A 26,916-nucleotide genomic window follows, 5' to 3' on the forward strand; every position below is an offset into this window, starting at 1 on the left:
ACAATGTGTATAGTGTATACAATATACACAGTTAAATTATGTATATAATATATATACAGTAGCTCATGTTTCTGTTTTTTAGTTACCATTATAACATAGAGACTTGTCTAAATCCATATGGAGAAAGCTTCCCAATTATCTTTTACAAAGGGCATAAACTGCTTAAACATGTTATGTGCTTTGTCTTGGAGGGCATTTTTTGGGTCATGCATCTTTTGTTCACGTTTTATTTTTAGGGGTCATTCAGATTGCTGTGTGCTGCTGGAGTTCCCTCCTTTTCATTGATCTCCACTCCTGCATTTTGTGAATCTGCCAACACATACTCAGCAGTTTTACTCTTGATGGACATTGATGGTTTCTAGCTTGAGACTGTGGCAAGCACTGCCTTCTATACAAAATTCTCCCAGTCTCTTCAGGATGATAATTTCCTTTTTTTAAAGGAGAGTCCCCAGAAAGACCCTGGACTCCCTGAAATGTAACACAGATATCTCCCTTTCTGACTGGTGAATAGAAAACTTGTCCAGAATAAACACAGAGACTTATTGGGAAGACAGGAATCAAGACCCTCTGAAAAGTAATGTCTTTAGAGCAACTCAGGTGGCAGGGGCTGACCCAGAATTCTCCGCAGGGATAAAATCACTCTTAAAGGAGGGTTGGATCATCAGTTGTTGTCTTCTGAGATGCAGCAACAGGGGGAAGAGAGGCAGTGAGAGTACTGCAGGGGGCGCAGTAAAGGTGTCCCAACCTTGTGTCTGTGGGTGGAGAAGAATGATGGCTACAGGGAGACCTTCAGTGAGAACCAACGCTGTGTGCTCTGACCAAAGGATTGGCCTTGCATTCATCCCTGTCCAAGATTTACACTCTTAAAGTAGTGACCTCCAAAGATTTACACTCTGCAAAGTAATGAGTACTCTGTTCACCGTTTGAGCCTACAGCCGCTCCTCTGTGAAATGACTTTTCCCCTTCTCAGTCTGCAGAAAGGATGGGAGAAGGGCTTGTTCATCCATGAGCACTCTTTAAATGAATAAATCAGATTTGTACATGTGGGATTCGCCTTTCCAGAAGTGATACTGTATATGCCCTTTTCCGGAACTTAGGGAAAAAAGCATATGAGTTTATTTCACAAGCAATTTTCTTCTTGTTTTTCTTTTCCTGGTTAAGTGGAGGAACATGTGACACTTTGGGTTCAGGTGGGGGAATGGGAACCCTCAAGGTTTCCCACCCCTCTGCTTTCAGTGTAGAGAGCGGGGCTCCTACACAGCCCTGCTCAGGTCAGCCACAGCCTTCCCAACCCTATCATGGCTCAGTTATTGAAGCCCCCAATCCCATCGCTTATCCCTGTGTGGCTGAAAACACAGCTACCTGACATTTCAGTGCTGTGACTTATTTGAAATTGGGTAGTGATTTTAGTTCAGTGTCTGACATAAAGTCCATGATGTAGAAGGCTGTTATTCCTAATGTCTTCTCAGGTGTTTCAGTGGACTTGTCGTTGCTTCTGTGCCAGGAAGATGTATTCCCTTTGACTCCTTCATGCCACCCATAGAATCCCTAAGGCCCTCTTTTAAAGACCACTTGCTTTTTCCCCCAAAAGAAAGAAGCAAATTCTGTAAAGTTTGATAAAGTTTTAATGAGCAAGTGTAAGAACTGAAGTCAGGAGAGATCATGTTGTTAGCCAGCTCTGGGAATCCATGGCCACATAGAAACAGGAATTTTTTGAAAGTGAAGAGTCTGGCTGTCACTCTTGATTCTGGACACTCACTGACGTAAGGGAGATATCTCTCCACACTTGCAGCATCTTCACAGACTCTTGTGGGAGTCGATTTTCAAAGGTGTAATAGAACTGGCCATTGACCATTACCTAGAAGAGGAAAAATGCATCAGAAAGACAGTATTTCACTAAACAAGCTTTCAACCTGCTCTCCACTATGTCCTAGTACCTGCAACATGCAACCAGAAAACACCTAATTATACATCTGAAGCCAGTAGACACACTTCTTTTTACAGACTACCTTTTGTGATTATTCGAGATAGTTGCTCACTATATTTTCAGCATTTCCTCTCATTCTCCGAGAGGTTCTACCGCTCTGTGTCATATGTGTTGGTTTGGTCTTCTCTTTAGCCTGGAAGATCCCCGTGGTCAGGTACTGTGTCTCATAAACTTGAATCTCATCATCTTGCACAGGGCCTGCCACGGGGTTAATGCTTGACAATGTTTATTGAATACATACATTTCAGTTACATGAACTGACTCACATTCATTTCTCATGGCCCAGCTTCTCTCTGCAGTAGCCCAGATCTCAGCTGGTGGTGTCAAAGAATAAAACCCAAGTGTTCTCAGAACGATGGAAATGCACAGATGTTGCAAAGCATTAGATGTCATCTTTAACATCTTATAAACATAGGGGAAAAATCCCTGACTTAAATCTGAATAAAATGTAAATCCTGTGGCATACACTTCGAAAGGTTAGAAAGTTTGATCACATTTTTCATTACTGAGGCTCTATAGGAAGTCCTCTTCTAGGTCGTATTCTCTAATTTAAAGCAAACAATTTTGAACGGGTTATTCCATTTGTTTGTAATTACCTTCCAATATAAATATTGGGAGGGTGATAATGATAAAAGGTTTCTAATAATTAGGAAGCTTAATACAGCATCCCTGTGAGAGCAAAACATTGAAAACAACCTCGGTGCTTTTGTAAAGATCATATTCAAGTTTTAGTAATTTTTTGAGGGGAATAATATTTATTCCTTAAAAAATGAGACAGCACAGTGGATAGATGATTTCTCCAAGGTATATACTTTGGGTACAAATAACTGTAGTTCTTAAAGTGTTATGTGTAGAGACATCTATGCCAGCATCTGTTTAAAAGAAATGAAAATATATATGTGTGTGTGTATGTATGTGCTCATAAGCATAGACTGTCTGTACAAGAAGAGTAGAGAAGCTAGTAATATTCTTCTGAGACTCTGGCAGCAGGAGTAACAGAAAGTCTTCATATTGGACTGACTAAAACAATTTTATTCATTTAGCTGCATGAAATTGAAATAATAGCATAAGTGGAAATGAGAACTGTGGATGAAGATAGAGGAGATTCTCCACCATGGATAAAATGGTAGGTGAGCCACCCTTGACCCTGGTCAGATTTGGGAAGGAGCTGTGGATGGCAGTGCAAGCAGAGATGATAGCAGTGCACGCAACACTTGTTGAGAGACGAAAATTATAAAAGTTAAGTGTCCACTCTGTGTATGAGGAAAAGCTTGAGACAGAGGTAGTTATGGGAGATAGGCTCCAAGAGTTTCTTGGAGGACGGGGAGAGCTGTCTCTTGCTCTGGGAGCCCATGGAGGCCAGGTGCTGGGAGCTCCTTGGGCACTCACCTGGTACCCATTGTTCACCGCTGAGATGCACAGCTCAAAGGCTTTGCCATCCTCAAAGGGCATATTGTTAAGTTTCACCTCCTGCTTCCAGACCCGATTCTCACGGCTGTTCATGATCACATAATGGCCAAAGTACACTTTGAAATGGAAAGCGATGTCTGACAGCTCATCCATCGTGGTGTGGAAATCCACCTGTAGCAGTGGTTCATTGCTGAAGACAAAGCACACAGTGTGTTGAGCAGGCCCCCGTCTTGTTGGGTACACACACAACACACCCACAAATCCTTCCCATTTTTCACCAGGGCAGACGGAAGCCTTCCTGGTGATAATGCAGGTGTTCTCTCTGTGGGGCTGCTTCAGCTCCTCCTGCCCTAGGTAAGGGTGGGAGAAGATGCTCTGCCCCTCATTCCCAGAGAGAAACTGAACTATACTCACTAACCTTACAAGTGTCCACCTCATGAAAATGTTGTGGCTTTTTATAGATAAAGAGCCACAATCTCAAGCCCTGACTGTCCTCCTCACCTAGGTCTCATGACTGGCCCACAGTGCAGCCACTGCAGGTTTCATGCCTGGTGTTGGAGGGTCTCCAGGACCTGCAACCTGCACGGCGCCTTCATCCTGCCAGCTAGACATTTCCACATCACTCACATGAGGTCACCCCCTGAGCAAATGTTCTCCCTCCTCTGCCCCACCACCCTTGGACACAAAGATACTCACAAGAAAGGTTGGACAGGTTTCCCTTTGATTGTCACAGAAGTACCAATATGCAGGGACACAGCCTGTGTGTATGGCACCTGTCAGAAAATTGAGACTGAGTGGGAGGCACCAGACCATGTGGGGCCTCCCTGCTGTAACAGATTCCCTTTATGCAGCTGGTTAGATATTGAAGGGTAGACCCTGAGGCCTCCCCTCTCCCACCTTACCACAATCAGAACCCTCTATTTTTTTTTTGTTTTGTTTTCAGATGGAGTTTTGTTCTTGTTACCCAGGCTGGAATGCAATGGCACAATCTTGGCTCACAGCAAACTCTGCCTCCTGGGTTCAGGCAATTCTCCTGCCTCAGCCTCCTTAGTAGCTGGTATTACAGGCACGCGCCACCATGCTGAGCTAATGTTTTGTATTTTCTGTGGAGACGGGGCTTCACCATGTTGAACAGGACGGTCTCGATCTATTGACCTCGTGATCCACCTGCCTTGGCCTCCCAAAGTGCTGGGATTACAGGCGTAAGCCACATCCCCCGGCCAGAACCCTATATTCTTGAATACATACTTAAAAACAGAGCTTCAGAAACTGGGCTGCCTCAATTTTCTCCTTGATTCTGCCATCTACTAGAAGTGAGAGGTTAACATTTTTTGAACACTATTCTTAACATGGGGTCTTATTATATTCCCCGGATGTGAGTGCAGTGGGCCCATCAGTGCACACTCACTGCAGCCTCAACCTCCAGGGCTCCAGCAATCCTCTCACCTCAGCCCTCTAAGTAGCTGAGACTACAGGTCCACACCACAGAACCAGCTCATACTTTATGTTTGTGGAGAGTCAGGGTCTCTTGATGTTGTCCAAGTTTGTCTGGAGCTCCTAGATTCAAAAGATCCTCTTGCCTTGGCCTCCCAAACTGCTGCTGTACAGGGGTGAATCACTTTACTCCGCCAACAGTGTGACATTAGATTCACTACTTGAATTCCCCTACCTCCGTTTCCCCAGTACAGGCAGGATTTTCTAAAGGTCCTACTTTGTAGGACGTTTTTGGTAATATAGGAGTTAATATGTGTAAAACCTTTACCCTAATTTCCAGAATGCAGTGACAGCATCACAGCTCACTACAGCCTTGAATGCCTGGACAGCAGCAATCCTCCAGCCTCAGTCCCCAAGCATCTGGGACTACAGGCAAAAATCAGCATGCCCAGCAAATGTTTAAATGTTTGGAAAGATGGAATCTTGCTGTGTTGCCCAAGCTGGTCTCCAAACCCTGGCCTCAGGTGATCCTTTAACCTCAGCCTCCCAAAGTGCTGGGATTACAGGCCTCAGCAAACAACTTGATGAATATTTACTGTAAGCTCTGTCTCAACTGGAGCTCAAGTTCCTTGCTGGTTTTGGGTGATTCCATATATGAAACCAAGTCCCCCAAAGTTCTTACCTAGTGAATCAAAATCTGCCTGCCATCCTGGTGCTAAATGTGAAGGACAGGCTAGGATGTGGGACAGGGAGAGACCTGAGGCTGGAGGCAGGAGCCAGCGGTCACTGTGTGCAGATCTCACCTGCAGATGCTCTGCGCAAAGTCTGCCTCCCTCTCGCTGACTCTGCGTGAGAAGAGGCTCCCGAGAATTTGTGCATTTTGGTCTCATGAATGCTCAGAGACCAGTCCTTGGTAACTCACAGTCCCCAAAATCCCCACCATTTCTGCCACCTGGGATCCACACTGACACACATGGGAAGAGGCACAGCTGCTTCATCAGAGGCGCTGCTGTGTGTGGAGAAACTTTCACATGCACAGAAGGCCACATGCATGTTTCCAGTGCAACACCCAGTCACATCCCAGCACACCCACCCGCAGTCACACGGAGCCGCACCACTCAGAGTCACACATGCCCACTCACTGTGCATATAAAGATGCTCACACACTGATCTGGCTGTGCTCACACAGTCACATCACAGTTACCATGACAAAGCGTAGTCACTCCTTACACTCACACACATACCCGCATGTCCTGATGGGCCATCCACCTCCCACCTAAACTTATATAATCTCAACAGACACCATACTCAGCAGAAACCATCACTTGGTCACAGAGGGTTACAACGGCCCAGGGTCCACCTCCACACCCACAAGCATCTCAGATGTGAGAGCCCTAGGCTATCTCATTCACAAGCTTACAGCTCTAAGTATTCACATTAAAATGCTCATATTTGCATCTAATAAAATTTTGCTGTTTTCCTTTTTCTGTGACTTGAGATTATTGAACGCTGTGCCTTTTCAACTCACAGGTAGTGTTGACATTGTTGTCTTCCTCTGGGCAGCGGTTCCAAATTGTGTCCAGTCTTCTCTGTGAATCTCTTGGAGTTGCAGCATTTAAATGGTCCCTGGCAGCCCTGCCCTCTGGCTTCATTGCTGTTTCCAAGCCCCTCCCAGCAAAGTTTTCCTGTGGGGTAAGATATAAGATATTAGAAAAAAGCTTAGTCACAACCACACCTATTTGCAGGCCTATGACAGACAGGGAGGGTGGTATTATCGGAGAAAAGAGGATCGCCAGGTAAATGCAGAGATTAGGATGACGCAATGAGAAGTTCTGATGTTCATTCTCTGTGCCTGTCCTGAAGCACTTTCTCCACTGTGCAGGATCCACCTGGCAGGTGTGCATTTTTCTAACTTGTACAATGAAAAACAGGTGGGCATTGTGGAGAAGGCTTTGGCCCTCGAATGTAATCCTGTTCTCTGCTCCAGAGACTCTGAGAGAGCACCGCCCTTGATCCTCAGCAGAAACTTGGGGGAGAGGTGGAGAAAGTCCTTGTGTCCTCATGAGCCCACCCCAGGCCCCTTAGCTCTGGTGAGTGGTGACCACTCTCACACACCTGGGCTCCAGCCACACCATCTTTTTTCTCTTTGGGTGTCCATGTGCATTGAAATCTCAGAGTTCCTGCTTCTCTTGCAGATTCAATGAGACAGGTGAGATTTTTAAATCCAGTTCTTGATTTGTGTGCTCTGTAGCTCCAGACCCATGTGAGGACAGGTGCAGGTGATTGGACTTCAGCCATGGTGAAGTCTTCACCCAAGGTGGAAGACCCAGAACCCTTCCTCACGTTCTCTTTCTCTGATAATAGAAAACATCTCAAAAACCTATATTAAAATTTGAAGAAGAAATGTGTTAGAATTCCCCTCCTTCCATTTGTTCTTTCTCTTTCTTTATTTTTCTCTTCAGTTTTATTGACTATAAATTTAAGGTGTTTGCGAAAAGTTGATCGAAATTACCAAACAATCTATATTTTGCTGAGTAATTACTGAAATAGCACTTCAGTATTAGGCATGGCCTGTTGGTGACACCCATTGGTTCCTATCTGTCGCTTCCCTGCCATGTAACCTTCTTGCCCCATGGGCAGCCCTGCTCCTGCCTTTCCTCTTTGCTTTTCTTTTAGTTTCACTGCTTTGTTGAATGTTGCTAGTAGGTGGCTTTCCTGGAGGTTTCCTTGTGGGTCATGCGTCTTCAGTTCACATGTCTGTCTTTAGGATTCATCTGTATTGCTGTGTGCAGCTGTAGTTCCTTCATTTTCAATGCTGTACACTCTGAAGTTTTATAAATAGATCAACACATACCTACAAGTTTTACTCTTGATGGACATTGGGAAGGTCCCAGCTCGGGACAGTTGCAAACATTGCTTTCTACACAAAATTGTCTTAGTCTCCTCATGCTGATCATTTCTCTTTCATGGAAAATTCCAAGACATATCATAGACTCCCTGAAATTTAAAACAAATGTCTTCCTTTCTGACTGCGAATGCAAGAAACTATTCATAAGGCAAACAGAGACTTAATGAGAAGGCAAGAATCAGGAAACACTGAGGATTCAAATCTTTAGAGGACCTCTGACAGATGGGGCTACCCAGAGTCCACCAAAAAGCAGACATTCCAAGGAGAAAAGTCAATCTTAGCAAGGGACTGTTGGGTCAGGAGCGGTCTTCTTAGATCAAGGTCCAGGCTCTGACATGGGATAGGTTACAGTGGTAGGCACTGCAGGGGATGGCAATGGCGGTGTCATAACCCCATGTTAGTGGGGGGAGAAGAGTGGGACCTACAAGAAGACCATCAGGGAGAGCTGATACTGTGTACCCTGATCAAAGACTTCCCCTTGCATCCTTCTCCAGCCAGGGTTCACACTCTGCAAAGCAGTGACTGCCCTAGGCAGTACTGGACCCTGCAGCTTCTCCTCTGTGAAATGGCTATTTCCTTTCTCAGTCAGCAAGGAGGTTGGGAGCAGGGCATCATCATCCATGAGCACTCTTTACATCAACAAGTTATCTTTTTCTAAGTTTGGGTCTCAACCTTTCCTGAAACAAAGTTGCATATTCCCCATGTCTAATCTGAGAAGGAGACAGCATAGGAGTTTTATTTTTGTTTTTTCCTGGTGAGTGGAGGGACCTGTGAGCTTTAGACTTCAGGTAGGTAGAAGGGAGCACTCACGAGTGTTCTCCTCTTTTTTTTACTGTAGAGTGTGGCTCTCAGCCGTGATGAGCTCAGACACATTTCCTTCCACCCTGCTACTCACTTAGTTATTCACATTCCAAATCCCCTGTCAGCCCAGAAGCCTGCACACACACCCTTACCCTTCTCTTTCTATTACAGCCTTTCTGACACCTGTGAGAAAGTCCTGTAGCCCTACTTGAATAAAACAGCCATGATTTGAAAATTTTTTAATTCCTGCCAGTTTACCCAGGACAGGCTGTTTTGTATCTACTCTGAGTATCTTGGTTTTCTTAATAAACAAATGTCTTTTCTGTAACTTCTCTCTGTAATAGTGATGTGATAAAAATAGAATTTGCATGATATCAGCAGTGAGTCATGAAATCATGTATGTCTGCACCATGGATTTCTTGCAAAACTATACCTGGCTTTGTAACTAGATGTGCAAAGGAACCATGATCAGATGTTCAGTTTGCTTAAAAATTTACCCAGGGTCATAACGAGGTGAACTAATGAAGAGCGCTTGTCAGCCTCCCCGTGGGTCCCAAATCGATCTGTGGTTATTTCCTCAGTTTTAAGTTGAATAAAAGAATTGGACACATTCAGAACATGGTAGAATTTCACATTGGTTTGGTCACCCATACAAAGAGGGCTGTGATGGTAGCAAAGGATAATGGAAGTCAATAGAGCTGTCTCTACCTCCAAAAAGAGAAAATAGATTTCCGGAAGGTCTCAGCAATGATATGGCCTAGTGACTGCTGTCCTTTTTCTTTTGCACTCTAAAATAGGCATGCTCATTGCATTTTTTCTTGTCTGTTTCCATGTTGTGTGTCTGATGTGTATAGAGCCGATAATGGGTTCCATCAGTGCGTATGATGAGAGAAAGTGCAGCAGATAATTTGCAGTCACCTCGTGGACACCACATCCTAATAAGATGATAAAACACTGGAGTTCACTCTGAGTTTGTTCCTGTAATTGCGTTGCTTTCAAGAGTTCTTTACAGGGTTAGTGTGTTTACTGTGTGAGAGGCAATGAAGCCATTGGGGACTGAGTGGGACTAATTGCGCAAAAGGGCCACTCGGGTCAAAGTGTCTGACGTAAGGTAGGGGCTACTGAAGGACGTTGTTCCTAATGTATTCTCAGACATCCTAGGGACCTTGTCACTCACGCCTTGTGTCACAGGAAGATTTGCCTTTTGATTTATGGATGTTTTCCATAGAATCCCATGACCCCTCTTGGAGAAGACTGCTTCCTCTCTTCCCCCTGAAAGTAAGAATCAAATCCTGGGAAATCTGGTGAAGATTTAGTGACCAAGTGTCAGGGTTTGAGTGAGAAGGGATTATGCTATTACCTGGCTCTGGGAATCCCATGGTCACATAGAGGGATACCTCGACAATGGAGAGTGGTTATTACCTCAGTCACAGACACATTGAGGTCAGGTAGACACCGCTGCACACTTGCAGCATTTTCACAAAACATGGCAGGAGATGATGGGCAAAGTTTTAACAGTGTTGGCCATTTAGCATACACACACACACACACACACACACACACACACACGCATCAGGAAGTCAGTATTCGACCAAACTTTCAGCCTACTCTGTCCTCTGTCCTTGTACCTATAATATTGCACAAGAAAACTACTAATTATACATCAGTACCCAGTGAATTATGAAATTATTTATATCTGCACCATGGATTTCTTGAGAAACTGCACCATGGACTTCTTGGGAAACTGGCTTTCTCAAGAAGCCCATGTGTGTGCAATGGAAACGTAATGAGATTTTCCGTTTTCTTAGAAGTTAACCCAGGGTGAGTCACAGCCAAGGGAAAGTAATGAAGAGCCCTTGTCAGCTCCTTTGGGCTCCAAATCTCTCTGTGATTATTTGTTCAGTTTCAGGTTACATCAGAAAGGCAGTTTCAGCCAGGTCCAGTGGCTCATGCCTGTAATTCCAGCTCTTTGGGAGGCCAAGGTGGGAGGATCTCCTAAGGTCAGGAGTTTGAGACCAGCCTGACCATCATGGCAAAACCTCATCTCTATTAAAAATACAAAATTAGCCAGGCGTGGTGGCACATGCCTGTACTCCCAGCTGCTCAGGAGGCTGAGGCAGGAGAACCACTGGAACCAGAAAGGCGAACGTTGAAACAAGCTGAGGTCACACCATTGCCCTCTACCTGGGGAAACAAGAGCAAAACCTCATCAGAAAAGGAAGAAAAGAAGAGAAGAGAAGAGCAGAGAAGAGCAAGAAAAAACAAAGGAAGGGAGGGTGGGAGGGAGGAAAAGAAGAGAAGAGAAGAGCAGAGAAGAGCAAGAAAAAACAAAGGAAGGGAGGGTGGGAGGGAGGGAAAGAAGGGAAGAAAAGAGAAAGAAAAAGAAAGGAAAGAAAGGCAGTTTCAGATTACATCAGAGAGGCTTCTGTTTACAGACTACCTTTCTAGCTATTTCAAACAGTAGCTCACTGTATTTTCAATATCCCAGTGAGAATGGGATACACTCTCATTCTTCCAGTGGGATTTTACCACTTTGTGTTACAGGATCTCTTCTGTTTGCTTGGCCTCCACTCTAGCCTTGAAGTTCCCCATGGCCAGGGACTATGTCCTATGGCATTGAATCCCTGTGTCTTGCACAGGGTTAAACAGAGGGTTAGTGCTTGATAATGTTCATGTGATGCCTATATTTCAGTTCCGTGAACTATGAGTGCCATTCACTGCCAGTGGCCTAGTTTTTCTTTACAATCTCTGAGATCTGAGCTGGTGGTGGCCAAGAATGAAACTCATGTGTTCCTAGAGAGTTAAAACAGGACTAGGGTTGCAAAACATATATTATTTTTAATAGCAGATTAGCATATAAAAAGATTCTCAAGTGTGAATAAAATGTAAATCTTTGGGCATCAACATTAGTGAAGGCCTGAAAGTCTGAACATATTCTTTACTACTGAGGTCTATAGAGAAAGTTACCTTATAGGTATTAATATATCCAATTTGAAATGCACACATTTTTGACCCAGTTACTCCATTTCTTTGTAATTATCTTCCAATGTAAGTATCAGAAGGGTGATAATGACAAAAGCGTAGATTAGAGAGCTTAGTATGGCATTATTTGTGAGAGCAGAACACTGGAAACAACCTAAATGCCCATCAAAAAGGTCAAGTTCAATAATTTTGGGTACTCCTATTGAGATACTAGGCAGTCTTTAAAAACCGAGGCAGCATCATGGATAGGTGATGTCCTGAAGACACATTCTTTAAGAACAAATCAACTTGTAATGTGTGACTTGTAGAGCAGTTTATACCAGGATTTGTTTAAAAAGCAAATGAAATCGTAGACCTCTATGCTCCTATAGGTTTCCTCTGGAAGGAGAGCAGAGTGCTGGTAATGTCCTCAGGAGTCAACCCAGAGTCCAGGGGTGAGACAAAGGCTTATATTTTGACGGACTAAAACAATTTTATTCTTACACATATTGTATTCATTCAGCTAAATGAAAATATAAGTAACTGCCTAAGTAGAAATGAGCACTGTAAGAAGACAGTGGAGATTCCATTCACTGGGGGAAATGGCAGGTAAGCTGACCTTGACCCTGGTCAGATTTAGGAAACGAGCTGAAAATGGCAGTGCAAGCAGAAGGTGCTCTGTGGTGAAAAGCCTGGGGCAAGGGTAGTAATGGGAGGAGCCCAAGGGACTCATGTGGCCATCTGAGGGAGAGCTGCCTCCTGCTCTGGAAGCCGCAAAGGCCACGTGCTGGGAGCTCCTGGGTGCTCACCTGGTACTCCTTGTTCAGCACTGAGAGGCCCAGGTCCAATTGTTTTCCATCTTTGAAGGGCACATTGTGGCATGTCACCTCACACGTCCAGGCCTCACATTAATGAATGTTCATGACCACACAATGGCCAAGATACACTCAGAAGTGGAAGGTGACGTGTGAGTCTTCATTCACCCCGGTGTGGAAATACACCTGCAGCTGTGGGTCATTGCTGAGGGTAAAGCACACAGCAAATGGTGCAGAACCCTCCCTTGTGGGGCACAGACAGGACACACATAGAAATTCCTTCCCCCTTTTCCACCCGGCAGACAGAAGCCTTTCTGCTGCTACGACAACCCTCATACCTGTGGGGTTGCTTGAGCTCCTGTTGCCCTTCAGAAGTGAAATGCTCTACCCCGTGTTCCCAGATGGAAGCTGAGCAACAGTAACTGACCTGGGGCTATAAGTTACCCATTTCTTGAAAATTCTATGCTCCTTTATAAAGAGCCACAGCTTAAACCCACTAAGTGTCCTCCTCCCCTAGGCCGTATGACTGGCCCACAGTGCAGGAACTGCAAGTTTCATGCCTGGTCCTGGAGGGTCTTCAGGACCTTCACCTGCATGGTGTCTTCATCCTGCCAACTAGACATTTCCACATCACTCACATGAGACCACTGCCTAAGTAAATAGTCTTCCTCTTTTTTCACCACACACCATCCTTGGACCATGGAGTACTCACACAAAAGGGAGGATCAGTGTCCTTCTGATTGTCACTCAAGAACCAACAGACAAGTCCACAGTCCATGTATGTGGTGCCTGCCACAGAGATTGAGAGTGGATGAGATGGGCAGGGCCAGGTATGGCGCACCCTTGTATAACAGATTCTCATGATGCAGGAGGTTCAAGACCAAGGGCAAACTCAGGCCTCCTCATTCCCACCCTACCACAGTCAGCCCCTTATTCCTGAGGAAATAGGGGTGGAGGCATAGTTATGAGCAAGGCATCAAGATCCAGGCTGCCTGGATTTCTGTCCTGATTTCGCCTCTTACTAGCAGTGCCATCTTAGATCTGATACTTAAATGTTCTCCATGTCAGTTTCCCCCATCCAAAAAGGATTACTAGAAATTTCTTCTTTGAAGGGTGTTCACATGGATAGAACTGGTAATATATGTAAAACTTTTACCCTAATCCCTGGCATGTATAGGGCCTGGATGTTACTGGATATAGCGATGTTACTGAAAGAAGAGGGTGGGTTCTTCTGGAACACTGCCCTGTCTTCATTTTCAACTCTAAAACTGTGAAAACAAGATATGAGGATGTAACAGTAAAGTAATTCACTCCTGTGAGAAATAATGCTTGTTGAAAGAGAGGGAAATCACAAGAGAACAGTAAATCCGTGGGTGTGGGATGCACATGCAACACAATCATCAAGGGCTATGGAATTCCTTCTCAGAAGGGGCACAAATTGTTAAGAGCACAGCTTTAGTACTTGTACAAATAAAGTGTGGGCCATAGAAATAACTGGAGGGAATCTACAAGTGGCTGATACTTGTTCTCTTTTGAGATGGGGTCACATTCTATTGCCCAGGCTTATGTGCAGTCATGTAATCCTAGCTCACTGTAACCTTGACACCAGCACACCTGTTTGCAGGCTTGTGTCTGTGATGCAGCAGAAATCACAGTGGTGAAGGTACCAGGGGGAGGAAGGAGTAACAGGGAAATGCACAGATAAGAATGATGGAGTTAAGCATTGTGCAGTCCAGGCTTCGTGCCTCTTATGAAGATTTTTCTCCACTGTGCAGAATCTACCTGGAAGGTGTACATTGTCCTAACTTGTGCAACAGTTTAAAAAAGAAAGATGGAGATTCTGGAGAAAGGTGTTGGCCCTAAAGAGTAATGCTTCTGGGCTGGGCATGGTGGCTCATGACTATAATCCCAGCACTTTGGGAGGCCAAGGTGGGTGGATCAGTTGAGCCAGGAGTTTAAGACCAGCTTGGCCAACATGGTGAAACCCCGTCTGTAAAAAAAAAAAATTAATAAATAAATAAAGCTTCTGTTTGTTCCAGAGTTTCTTGGAGATCACTGGCCTTGATCCTCAGCAGGACCTGTGGAGAAGGGTTGAGATAGTCCTTGCTTCTTTCTTCCCCCCTCAGAAGGCCCCTTGTCTCTGCCAGGTGAGGGCTACTCCCTTCTTTCTCTCACACACCTACGCTCTACCTGCAGCTTATTCTTCCTTTCTGGGGATTCATGTGAATCAACATTTGAGAGACATTGTTTTTTCCAACACCATTTATTAAATAGGAAATCTTTTCCCCATTACTTGTTTTCATCAGGTGTGTTAAAGATCAGATGGTTGTAGATATGTGGCGTTATTTCTGAGGCATCTGTTCTGTTTTATTGGTCTATATCTCTATTTTGCTACCAGTACCATGCTGTTTTGATTACTGTAGCTTTGTGGTATAGGTTGAAGTCAGGTAGCATGATGCTTTCAGCTTTCTTTTTCTTTTCTTTTCTTTTTTTTTTTTTTTTTTTTTTTTTTGCTTCTTCCCCAACCACCCCGCCAGGATTTTCTTAGCTATACGGGCTGTTTTTTCCTTCCATGTGAAACTTAAGGTGGTTTTTACCAATTCTGTGAAGAAAGTCAATGGTAGCTTGATGAAGATAGCATTGAATCTATAAATTACTCTTTTTTAAAAATTTTGCTCTTCAGTTTTACAATCAGTGAATGTAAACCATTTATTGAAAACTTGATACTACTTATTAAAGAACTGTATATTATGATAAATAATTATTAATCTAGCACTTGAGTAACCACTCCAATGCTACACACAACCTGTTGCTAACACACTTTGGGTCCACCTGTTTTTAACCCACCATGTGATCTTCTTGTCCTTACAGGCGAACATGCTCCTGCCTTTCTTCTTTGCATTCCTTTTAGTTCCACTATGTTGTGGAATGTTGCTTGAAAATGCCTGTCCTCTGAGGTCTTTTTTGGGGTCATGCATGTTTTGTTCACATTTCTCTTTTTAGGGTTCATTCGTATTGCTCTGTGGAGCTCAAATTCCTTCATTTTCACTGCTCTACACTCTGGAATTTTATGAATATGCCAATACATAGATACCAGTTTTACTCTAGATTGCACATTGAGGGGTTCAGTTTGATACAATTGCAAATACGGCTTTCTAACCAAAATTATTATAGCCTTTTCATGCAGATTAGTACCTCTTTAGATAAACTTTTCAGACAGACTGTAGACTCCGTGAAATGTAAATCAAATCTTACTGTTTTTGCTCACCAAGTAGACACAATTATGCAGAACCTGCACAGCCTTCCTGGGAAGGCAGGGATCAAGACCCTCCAAGGATTAGAATCTGTACAGCATCTTGGATGGATGGGGTTTACCCAGAGGCCACCCTAAAGGAAAAGGCTCCAGGGGAAAAGACACTCTTAGGAGGGCACTGGGTGTAAGAAAACGTTTTCAGAGATCAAGGCCCAGTCTCCTACAGGAGAGGGGACAGTAGTGGACACTGCAGGGCTGGCAATGGAGGTGTCTTACCCCATGTCCGTGGGTGGGTCTGTGGGTGGGGAAAAGAGGCTGAAGGGGAGGTCATCAGTGGGATTGGACACTGTGTGCCCTGACTAAAGGGTTCACCTTGCATCCATGTCTTTTTTTCTTTTTGAGAAGGAGTCTCGCTCTATCTCCCAGGCTGGAGTGCAGTGGCACAATCTCAGCTCACTGCAACCTCCACCTCCCAGGTTCAAGCAATTCTCCTGCCTCAGCCTCCCAAGTAGCTGAAACTATAGGTGCATGCCACCATGGCTGCTAATAATTTGTATTTTTAGTAGAAATGGGGTTTCACCATGTTAGCCAGGATGGTCTTCACCTCCTGACCTTGTGATCCACCCGCTTCTGCCTCTGAAAGTGCTGGGATTACAGGCGTGAGCCACTGCACCAGGCCCATCTCTTACCAAGATTTACACTTTAGAAAGTAGTGCCTGCCCTTTTCATTCTTTGAGCCTGCAGATCCTCCTCTGTGAAATGGCTTTTCTCTTTCTCAGCCTGGTGGGGGTTGGGAGGGTGGATGGAATCAGGGTATAATCATGCATGAGCACTATTTAAATAAATAAATTCCCCTTTTCTAAGTCTGTGCCTCAACAATTGCAGACATGAAGTTTTATATCCTTTATTCCTTAACTCAGAGGGAGCATGTAGGAGTTTCATTCTTGGTTTTCCTCGTTGAATGAAGGGACTTGTGAGCTTTGGAGTCCATGTAGGGGGAAGGGGACCCCCATGAGTGCCCACCCTGTGTTTTTAGTGTAGATAGTGTGGCTCCTCACATCTGCTCAGCTGTGACATAGGCACTTTTACTCTGTGACTTAGTTATTCAAGCCCCAAGTCCCCTCTCCCAGTCCAGAAACCTCCACGCTGTCCTTTACCCTCCACTTTCTATTGTAGCTTTCTCATACCTTTGGGAAAATCGTATGGTCCTACTTTCATAGAACGATTATGTGTTGAGAAATGCTGAGTGTATGATTGCTGAGAAATGCTGACTGCACAACAGAATATATTGTTTGCTAGGAAGAATAATGCCGAGGAAAACCTAGTCACCCCCACCCCCAAATAGAAAACTTCTTGGGGCATTCTAAAGCGGCAGGACAATATATAAATATCATACACTGGTTAAAACAATTCTTTAAGCATGGGTCATCTGACCCATGACTCCCTCATGGAGAATACTCTTTAGTTTGTCTGTGATCAGTGGTGAGCAGGCACCAGCTGCCTGCTTGGTATATTTTTGTGTTATGAGAAAATACTGAACATCTGCTTGTTAATAATCATCACCTGTTCAGAGAAAATAAATGTGTGGGTCAGAGTCTGCTCAAGGCCTTCAGCCTGGAATGCTGTCAGCACCCTGAAGATCTCAAGTTGGAAGGCTGCTGGCCCCCTGGATAGACCCACTTTGCTGTCCTATCTGGGCGTCTACTTCTCAGTTCCTTCAGCACCACCTAGGTGGGGGTCTCTACAGCCGAGCTTGTCTCGGTCATTATAAATCAAGCAATTTTTATTTCCTAACAATTCAACAAGGGCAGGAAATTGTGTTTCTATTCTGAGAGTCTTGCTGTTTCTGTAATAAATGTCTTTTTCTATAACTGCTTTATGAAAGACTGATGCAATAGAATTCATAAGAATCTGGAAGTGAATAATGAAATCATTTATGTCTGCATAATGGATTTCTTGAGAATTTACTCATGGCTTGATAACTAGTGATTATGAAGGATCTAAGGTTTGGTTTAAGGATTAGCCAGTATCATAAGATTGAGTTCTTTGGCAGCTGCCCAGTTGGCTCCCTATCTATCTGTAGGTATTTGCTGAGTTTCATGTTGCTTATTTCTCAGAATCAGTGGCCTTTAGAGATGGTATTTACTCAGCATCAGTGGTATTTGTTCAGTGTCAGTGGCAGGTAGAGATACTCAGAAATTTCAGCAGGCTCCTCCACATGAATTATAGCACAGACTCTGAAGATTCTGGAGAAAGCCATGCCATCCTTGTAGATACCCGCTCCACGTTTGAGAAAAAGCCTTTGTCTGTCTACTGGAATAATGGACTAGACACACTCAGCAAATGGCAAAATTTGTGGAGCAAATGGCCTAAATGGAATAGACACATGCGACAAATGGCCGAACTTCACTGTGGTTCTCTGACATGTGCAGGGAGGTCTACGAGGGTAGCAAAGGCCAACGGAAGCCATTAGAGCCGCCGCCACCTACAAAAACAGAAAGGCAAAGGCAATACCATATTCCTGGAGAAGCTGGCGAGATTAGTGCAACCGTGAAGGACTGGAAAGATCCAGGACTGGTGCTTTCCCCACATGCCCATTCACTCACGTATTTGGCCTGTGTAGAAAACTGGCTCTTAGAGAATGACAGTGGGTTCTCATCAGCTTCAGCAGATGGGCACTGCAAGTGCCTCTGTACCAGATTTGCACAAACACCAGATGTGATTTCATTGCTTGAGCAAATTAACACATCCCATGGTACATGGTGTACATCTATCCATCTGGTGAATATGTGGGTTAATTCTTGTTACCTGTAAGTAAAGGCAGCCAGAAGCAATTAGCTTCCACATGACACAATCTGCTGCCTTTACTGTCCCACCTCAGATGATATCAACTCCCCTGTGTCCAAATTAGTCCACAGACACTTTGTTCACTTCTTTCTTCCAGAAGACATCAGGCTGGTCTTTTACATTGATGATATTATGCTGATGAGACCTGGTGGTCAGGAGGTGGTCATGACAGTTGTCATACTGGTAAGATATTTGTGTGTGTCAGACTGTAGGAAATACATCCTAGGAAAGTTCAGGTGGTTTCCCATTCAGTGAACCTTTTAGGCAGCCAGTGACTGCAGCATGCAAAGATGCTCCTTCTCAGATGCAAGTAGACTTGTTGCATGAGGCCCCTTCTATCAGCAACAAAGGGGCACATGCCTAGTAAGCCTCTTTGGACTTTGGAGACAACACTTGCCTCACATGGGTACATTCTGTTGGCCTAAGTACGCAGTATTCTAAAACGCTGTTACTTTTGTATGGGTCTCAGGACAAGGGAAGTCTCTGCACCAGAACTACACTTCCATGCACATTTCTTTGGCCTGGAGCTCAGCAGGTGCAATGGTATTTGAAGTGTCAGTGGCAAATAGAGATGCTCTTAGAAACTTTGGCAGGAAGTTTGAAGGACTATACACGAATGACAGCACAGATCCTGGAGGTTTTAGAGAAAAGCCATGCCATCCTCAGGGACAACTACTCTGCTTTTGAGAAAAAGCCTTTCTCTGTCTACTGGGCCTTAGTAGAGTGAATGCTTAACCATGGCCTCTAATTTCTATGAGACCTGGTTGTGGGACAAGAGCCAGGTGGTGTTTTATGCACCCAGCCAAAAGGCTTGGCAAGTACAGCAGCTGTCCATTACCAACTAGAGATGATCTATGTGACATGAGGCTTAAGCAGGCTCTGAAGGCCGAAGAAAGCTGCTGGAAGAAGGGTCCAAATGTTTATAGCCCCTATCCCTGCCCCATTACCTTCCCTCTCCAGCCCGTACCTGTGACCTCCTGCAGAGTGAAGCTTATTTCATTCAGTGTATTTTAAAGACTCATTCATGTGATAGCAAGTATCAGAGGGGCATCCACTTTTAAAGCTAATACTCTTCCATTGGAGGTACCTCCTTAAATGGACTTGTGCATTCTTTCCATCTTTTGCTTGTAATGAATAATGAGCAATGCTATGGACATCACTGTACAAACATCTGTACCATGCTCTTCCTTGAGCACTTTAGGGTGTGCACCCAGAAGTGGTATATTGAATCATATGGTAAACTTTTTGAGGAATTGCCATGATATTTTCCACAGTGGCTATGCCATTTTCCATGCCCAGCAGCAGTGTCCAAGGCATCCAGTTTCTCCACATGTTCCCAAAACTTGTTATTTTGCATTTAAACATCATAGCCACCCTAATAAGCATGAAGTGGTATCTCACTGTGGCTCTGACTTTGCATTCCCTAAGAACTTGTGATGTTGAGTGTCATTTCATGTGCTCACTGGCCATTTTTATATCTATTTTGGAGACATGTCTTTTGACGTTCTTTGGCCATTTTTAAATTGGGTGGGACATTTTTGTCATTGTTATTGGGTTGTTGAAGGTCTTTATATGTTCTTGATCAGCGGTCCCCAGCCTTTCTGTCACCAGAGCATGGTCTTGTGGATGACAGTTTTTCTATGGACCAGGGATGTGTATGTGGTGGGGGTTGGGGTAGTGGTTTCTGGATGAAACTGTTCCACCTCAGATCATCAGGCACTAGATAGACTCTCATAAGGTGCAAACAACCTGGATCCCTCACACAACCAGTTTGCAATAGGGTTCAGGCTCCTGTGAGAATCTAATGCCACCGCTGATTTGGCAGGAATCAGAGCTCAGGCAGTAATGTGAGGGATAAGATATAGCTGTAAATACAGATGATGCTTTGCTTGGCTGCCCACTGCTCACCCACGTCTGTATGCAGCCCGTTTTCTAAGAGGCCAGGAGTGGTATTTATCTGTGGCCTGGGGACCCCTCTTCTACATAATAATCACCCTTCGGATATGTGATTTGCACATTATCTTCCATTCTGTCAATTGATTGTTTATTCTTTTTACAGTGGTCTTTGGTGAACAGATGGGACGAATTTTGATAAAGTGCATTTTATCTGTTTTACCCTCCTCTTTCCATGAAACCTACTCAAAAGATTTATGGTTCTACTTTCATAAAACAATCATGAAGACACTATTCTTATTGCCTGCCAATTCCCTGAAGTTATGCAGTTGTGAATCTGTGCTGAGTGTCTTGATAACTGCTTTCTTAATAAACAAATGTCTTTCTTATCACATCTGTCTCACATACTCATTAGACAGCATTCATTAGCATCCAGAAATAACTTATGGTATTATTTATGTTGGTACCATGGATTTCTTGAGAATTTTTAAAATGTTTTAATAACTGAGTATAAAGCCAAGAGCCCAAATAAAAACAACAAAAAAATATAAAGTGCATTTCATCTGTATTTACAACCCATGTTCCAGAAATCATTGCCAAATCTCATGTCGTGACGATATCTGTCTGTGTCTCTCCTAAGACTTTCTTCATTGAAGGACTTAGGTTTATTCTTTGATACATTTTGAGTTCACTTTTGTATATGTTAGAAGGCAAGGCACCAGTATGTGTAAGGCCAGTTTCCCCAGCATCATGTGTTGAAAAGACTGTCCTTTTCCAGTGCGATGGTCTTAGCTTATTGCAGACTCTCAGGTGACTCTGTGTTTCTAGACTCTATTATCTCTCCTTAGGTCAGCACCATACTGATGATACTGCAGTTTGTTTTTGTTTTTGTTTTTGTTTTTTTTTGAGATGGAGTTTTGCTCTTGTTACCCAGGCAGGAGTGCAATGGCGCGATCTCGGCTCACCGCAACCTCTGCCTTCTGGGTTCAGGCAATTCTCCTGCCTCAGCCTACTGAGAAGCTGGGATTACAGGCATGTGCCACCGTGCCCAGCTAACTTTTTGTATTTTTAGTAGAGATGGGGTTTCACCATGTTGACCAGGATGGTCTTGATCTGTTGACCTCGTGATCCATCCGCCTCAGCCTCCCAAGTGTTGGGATTTCAGATGTGAGCCACGTGCCTGGCCGTGATACTGCAGCTTTTAAAGGAGGTCAAGCATTGGCCACAGTAAAATAGGCACTTCCAAAGCCGTTCTTAGGTATCACATATCATGGAATTGGCTCTGGTTTTTTATTCTTATGACCTGCATGGACACTATTTCTTATATTTATGATATAGGATTTATTAAAAATAATATTTAGGCAGATAGTAACGGTAAAGGTTCTTGGTCAAAATTTTTCTGTCATAAGAAGCAACCCCCAAACCATTTGTTTTCTAACAGAAAAGGCAACTTGAAGGGCCCGGACAACAAACTGATATGCAGTTGCTGGCCATTAGAAATGGGGCGTACTCAACATGGCTATTCCTATTGTCTTTTTTTTTTTTTTTTTGTCACCAGGTGTACCAAGTGTTGTGGCCACCTCCAGATAACACCATGGGTTAAGGTCAGGTTTTTCGTGGGCTACATAAATTATACACCTGGTCAAAGCAGTCTGCTGAGCTCTATGGAAACCAGACACTGACTCCTCCAGAATCCCAGTATGAGCAGCCCCTTTTGCCTGCACATGGGGTTTTCTTTGTTTGAATCCCCCCTCCTCTGTACAGGGGAGCTGTTTTCTTCTTCCTTTCTTCTTTCTTGCCTATTAAACCTTTTACTCCTTAAAATCATTCCATGTGTGTCCGTGGCATTAATCCTGTTAGTAGGAGACCAAGGACCCTGGTGTTTCTTCAGTCATTGGAGCTTTCTCATTTTGGTGTTTTGGCCAGGAATGGGAATTTCTTCATCAAACTGGTGGGTATGGAGTGAATCTCAACTTTAAATCTGTCCTTTAATTTCAAGGGTTTCTTCCAGCTATCCTGTTGCCAAATGTTCTTTCTCTCTCTATCCGTGGTCACTTACACACTCTGTGTGTGTGCCTAATGTGCAGGAATCTTTACAGTTTAGAGAAACAGGATAAGGTCACAATCAAGGCAGGCAGTAACTCAATAAACTTGTCCCTATGGTTTCTCTGGTAAGCACATGGTATTTCTTTCTTTTTTTTTTTTGAGACAGAGTTTCGCTCTTGTTACCCAGACTGGAGTGCAATGGCGTGATCTCGGCTCACCAGAACTCCGTTTCCTTGGTTCAGGCAATTCTCCTGCCTCAGCCTCCTGAGTAGCTGGAATTACAGCCACGTGCCACCATGCCCAACTAATTTTTTTTTTTGTATTTTTAGTAGACACGGGGTTTCCCCATGTTGACCAGGATGCTCTTGATCCATTGACCTCATGATCCACCTGCCTCGGCCTCCCAAAGTGTTGGGATTACAGGTGTGAGCCACCATGCCTGGCCAGCACATGGTATTTCTAAGCCAACACCACCACCTAGTGGAAATAAAAATCCTGTTTGTAAGACACATTGTTGGTTCTCTGTGGTAGATTACAGGTTCACAACTTTTCCATTTTGTGCTGTTCTACTGCTACTTCTGTGGATTGGAAAGCTCTGCTTTCAACAGTTAGGAGTGAGATGTCTTCCACAACCAGATTTTAGTTCTGATACGGTTTTATCCATAGGAAACCAGCCATTTGGTTTCTACCTTCTTTTAAGGCACCTCTTCTGTCTCCAATTAAGACAGTACTTAATTAGTAAGGGTATCTTAAGTTTGGAAGTTAACCACATGTGTTTGTTTTCTAAGGGTAAGTGCATTAGCATGGGTCGTAGTACCAGGCAATCTAGCACATTGCCTCCATTAAGGAAGTATTGCACAAAGGTGACACGGTCTCTCCAGAGATCCTTTTTTCTGGAAGCCAGGCAAATCACAGAGGCTTAGAAAATCAAAGTAAATCACACCAGGTCGACAAGCTAAAACTGCTTAGGGAGAGGAGCATCACACACCGGGGGCATTTGAGGGAGGAGGGGAGAGACAGCAGTGGGGGGTTGTGTGGGGAGGGTGGGGAGTGATTACATGGGGAGAAATGCCAGATATAGTATGCGCCTAAAGTAAAAAATAAAATAAAATTTCATAGATGAGCACGATTAGCCCCATCACTTGTTCATCCAGTTCCATGGATAGGAGAACCACACCTACAACCATAGGGGGGCACATTTACCATGGTGCTGAGATCCAGAAACCAGGGAAGGAAATTATTCGGAGGATGCTCCTTGTCTTCTCCTCCACTCTGGGTCATAAGAAAAGGAAGGAGGCTAAGAGGACGCTTTTATTTTCGCTACATTATCTAAATCTGTAATAAATTATCCTCTGCTTGTACCCCTCTGCAGTGCACTCTGAAACACTGAAACTTCCTTAAACTGAAAACTTTATGGAGAAAAGTAACTCATTTTCTTTTGCGTAGGGGCGTGGCATTTTTACTAAACCTCTGTAAGTGGTGTAAGATGGATCCAGCTGTTTTAGCAATCATGTCAGGAAAGCCCAGGAAAAACAATACTCCATAATTAAAAAGGAAACTTTTAGGGGAACCATCTGAGGATCCCTTTTATTTGGGCTCCCCTCACATTCCCTTCTCATCACAATACCTTAAGCAAATAAAGGGAATCTTAGACCGATTTTCTAAAAACCCTAATAGGTATAGGGTAGCTTTCCAAAATTTAATCAACAAAAGTGAAGCATAGGGCATAATCAGGAATGCAGTTCCATTCAGAATTGCCATAAAAAGGATAAAATACCGAGGAATATAGCTAACCAGAGAGGTGAAAGATTATTACAATGAGAATTACAAAACACTGCTTAAAAACACAGAGGTGACCCAAATAAGTGGAAAAACATTCCATGCTCATGGATAGCAAGACTCATTATCATTGAAACAGCCATACTGCCTGGAGAAATGTACAGACTCAATGCTATTTTTATTGAACTACCAATGACATCCTTCACAGAATTATAACAAACTATTTTAAAATGCACATGGAACCAAAAGTGAGTTGAATAACCAAGACAATTCTAACCAAAAAGAACAAAGATGGAAACATCACATTACCCAACTTCCAACTGTACCACAGGGCCACATAACCAAAAGCACGGTGCTGGTACAAAAACAAGTCTGTAGACCAGTGGAGCAAAATAGAGAGCCTAGAAATAAGGTTGAACACCTACAACCATCTCATCTTTGACGAAGTTGACCAAAAAAGCAATGGAAAAAGAACTTCTGATTCAAGACATGGCATTGGGATAACTGGCTAGCTATATGCAGATGATTGAAAGTGAACCCCTTCCTTGCATTATATAGAAAAATCAACTCAAGATGGGTTAAAGACTTAAATGTAAAACCCAAAACTATTAAGAAACATGAAAGACTACCCAGGCAACACCATTCTGAATATACAAATAGGCAAAAGTTTCATGACAAAAATGCTAGAAGCAATCACAAGAAAAAAATTGACAAATGGATCTGTTTAAACTAATGAGCTTCTGCACTATCAACAGAGACAACAGACAACCTACAGAATGGGAGATGATATTTGTAAATGATTTATCTGAAAATGGTCTAATATTTAGCATCTATAAAGAACTTTAACAACTTTTCAAGAAAAAAACACCAACCCCATAAAAAAGTGGGCAAAGGGCTGGGCACAGTGGCTCATGCCTGTAATTCCAGCAGTTTGGGTGGCTGAGGCAAGTGGATGGCTTGAGCCCAGGAGTTCAAGACCAGCCTGGGCAACATGGCAAAATGCTGTTCCTATGAAAAATATAGAAAAATTAGCTGGTGTTCTCACACACACAGCTGTAATCCCAGCTACTAGGAGGCTGAGCTGGGAGGATCGCCTGAGCCTAGTTTGTACCACTGCACTGCAGCCTAGGTGTCAGAATGAGACCCTGTCTCAAAAAAAGAAGTAGACAAAGGACAGGAAAAGATACTTTGCAAAAGGCACCACACCACTACTGCCTGGATGAAGAAGGAGTGGCATTAGCAATTCCAGTCTGTTTGCTCTATTCCCTTAGTGCCTCTTTCAGTGATATAGACTTATAACCGGGTATCTATGAGGACTCACCTACTTTGTGGTTCTTATGAAGGTGTTTTTCCTCTGTAGATACTGTTAAATTTATGTCTAGAGGAGTGGGGGTAAAATTGGTGGAGCCTTCTATTCTGCCATCTTGCAAGGCAAGCTGTTATGTTCACTTCTTTTTTTCCAGAAGACGCTGACATGCTGATCCTTTATACTGATGATATTATGCTGATGAGACCTGGTGATCAGGAGGTGGCCATGATGTTAGACACAGTGGGTAGACGCTTGTGTGCGTCAGAAAGAAATAAATACCAAAAAAATTCAGGGTATTTCCCACTTTGTGAAATTTCAAGGACTAAGTGACTGGTGCATCTAAAGATATGCAGGAGTGTGCATAAGGCCCCTCCTGACTAGTGACACGTGCCTAGTCAGATTCTTTGAATTTTGGATGCTGTACATACCTCACTTGAGTACATTCCACACACTCATATACACTGTATTTGTGTGTGTGTGTGTGTGTGTGTGTGTGTGTGTGTGTGTGTGACAGAGTCTCACTCCATCACCAGGCACCAGGCTGGAGTGCAGTGGTGTGACCTCGGCTCACTACAACCTCCACCTCCCGGGTTCAAGCAATTCTCCTGCCTCAGCTTCCCGAGTAGCTGGAACTATAGGCGCCCACCACCACGCCCAGCTAATTTTTTTTTTGTATTTTTAGTAGAGACGAGGTTTCACCATGTTGGCCAGGATGTTCTCTATCTCTTGACCTCGTGATCTGCCCACCTCGGCCTCCCAAAGTGCTGGGATTACAGGCTTGAGCCACCGCGCCCGGCCTTACACCGTATTTTTCAAAAGCTGTTCGTTTTGTGTGGGGCCCAGAATAAGGGAAGGCTGTGCACCAGACAGACCCAGTCTGTCATGCCCGTTTCTCTCAACTGGGATTCAGCAGGAGCAATGGCGCTTGAAGGGTCGGTGGCAGGTAGAGATGTTCTTAGAATTTTTGGCAGGATCCCATACGTGAATCACAGTACAGACCCTTAAGATTTTAGAGCAAAGCCATACCATCCTTGTGGATAACTACTCAGCTTTTGGGAAAAAGCATTTGTCTTGCTACTGGGCCCTAGCAGAGAGTGAATGCTTACCAATGGCCTCCAATTTACTGTGAAATCTGGCTACTGGACAAGACCTGGCCAGGTGTGTCTGACCAACCAGCTAAAAAGTTGGACATTCACAGCAGCTCTCCACTGTCAACTAGAAATGGTCTATGTGAGATCAGGCTTAATTAAGCAGGCTTTGGAGGCACATGAAAGCTGCAGGAAGACGGTTCCCGAGCTCTGGAGCCCTTACTCCTGCCCCATTACCTTCTCTCTCTAGTCTGCACCTGTAGCCACAGCCTCCACATATGGAGTCTTTCCAGAAGTTCACCTCCGTTCGGGCGCAGGAGGTTGAAGACACACTTGCGCGTTCCCACGCACGCTCAGGAGCACACGCGGCTGTGAATAAAGCGCA

The 26,916-nt window shown here is 44.0% G+C and overlaps 1 protein-coding gene across 2 annotated transcripts; it reads right to left on the reverse strand.

Annotated features, from left to right (window-relative positions):
* Window positions 1-1,735: 1,735 nt before the first annotated feature.
* LOC100414628 (galectin-10) lies at window positions 1,736-26,908 on the reverse strand. 2 transcript variants are annotated; one of them, XM_054249649.2, is made up of 5 exons: window positions 26,769-26,908; window positions 6,360-6,516; window positions 4,094-4,170; window positions 3,377-3,587; window positions 1,736-1,858 (listed from the first exon to the last, which is right to left on the reverse strand). In XM_054249649.2, exons 2-5 carry the CDS (start codon window positions 6,444-6,446, stop codon window positions 1,736-1,738), a joined length of 498 nt encoding a protein of 165 aa, XP_054105624.1. In that variant the 5' UTR covers window positions 6,447-6,516; window positions 26,769-26,908. The 2 variants fall into 2 exon arrangements, with proteins under 2 accessions (XP_054105624.1, XP_078215792.1); XM_078359666.1 differs by lacking the exons at window positions 4,094-4,170; window positions 6,360-6,516; window positions 26,769-26,908 and having other exon boundaries at window positions 3,377-4,018.
* Window positions 26,909-26,916: the final 8 nt, after the last annotated feature.

Source organism: Callithrix jacchus, chromosome 22, assembly GCF_049354715.1.
Source record: "Callithrix jacchus isolate 240 chromosome 22, calJac240_pri, whole genome shotgun sequence".
In the NCBI taxonomy this organism is placed as follows: domain Eukaryota; kingdom Metazoa; phylum Chordata; class Mammalia; order Primates; family Cebidae; genus Callithrix; species Callithrix jacchus.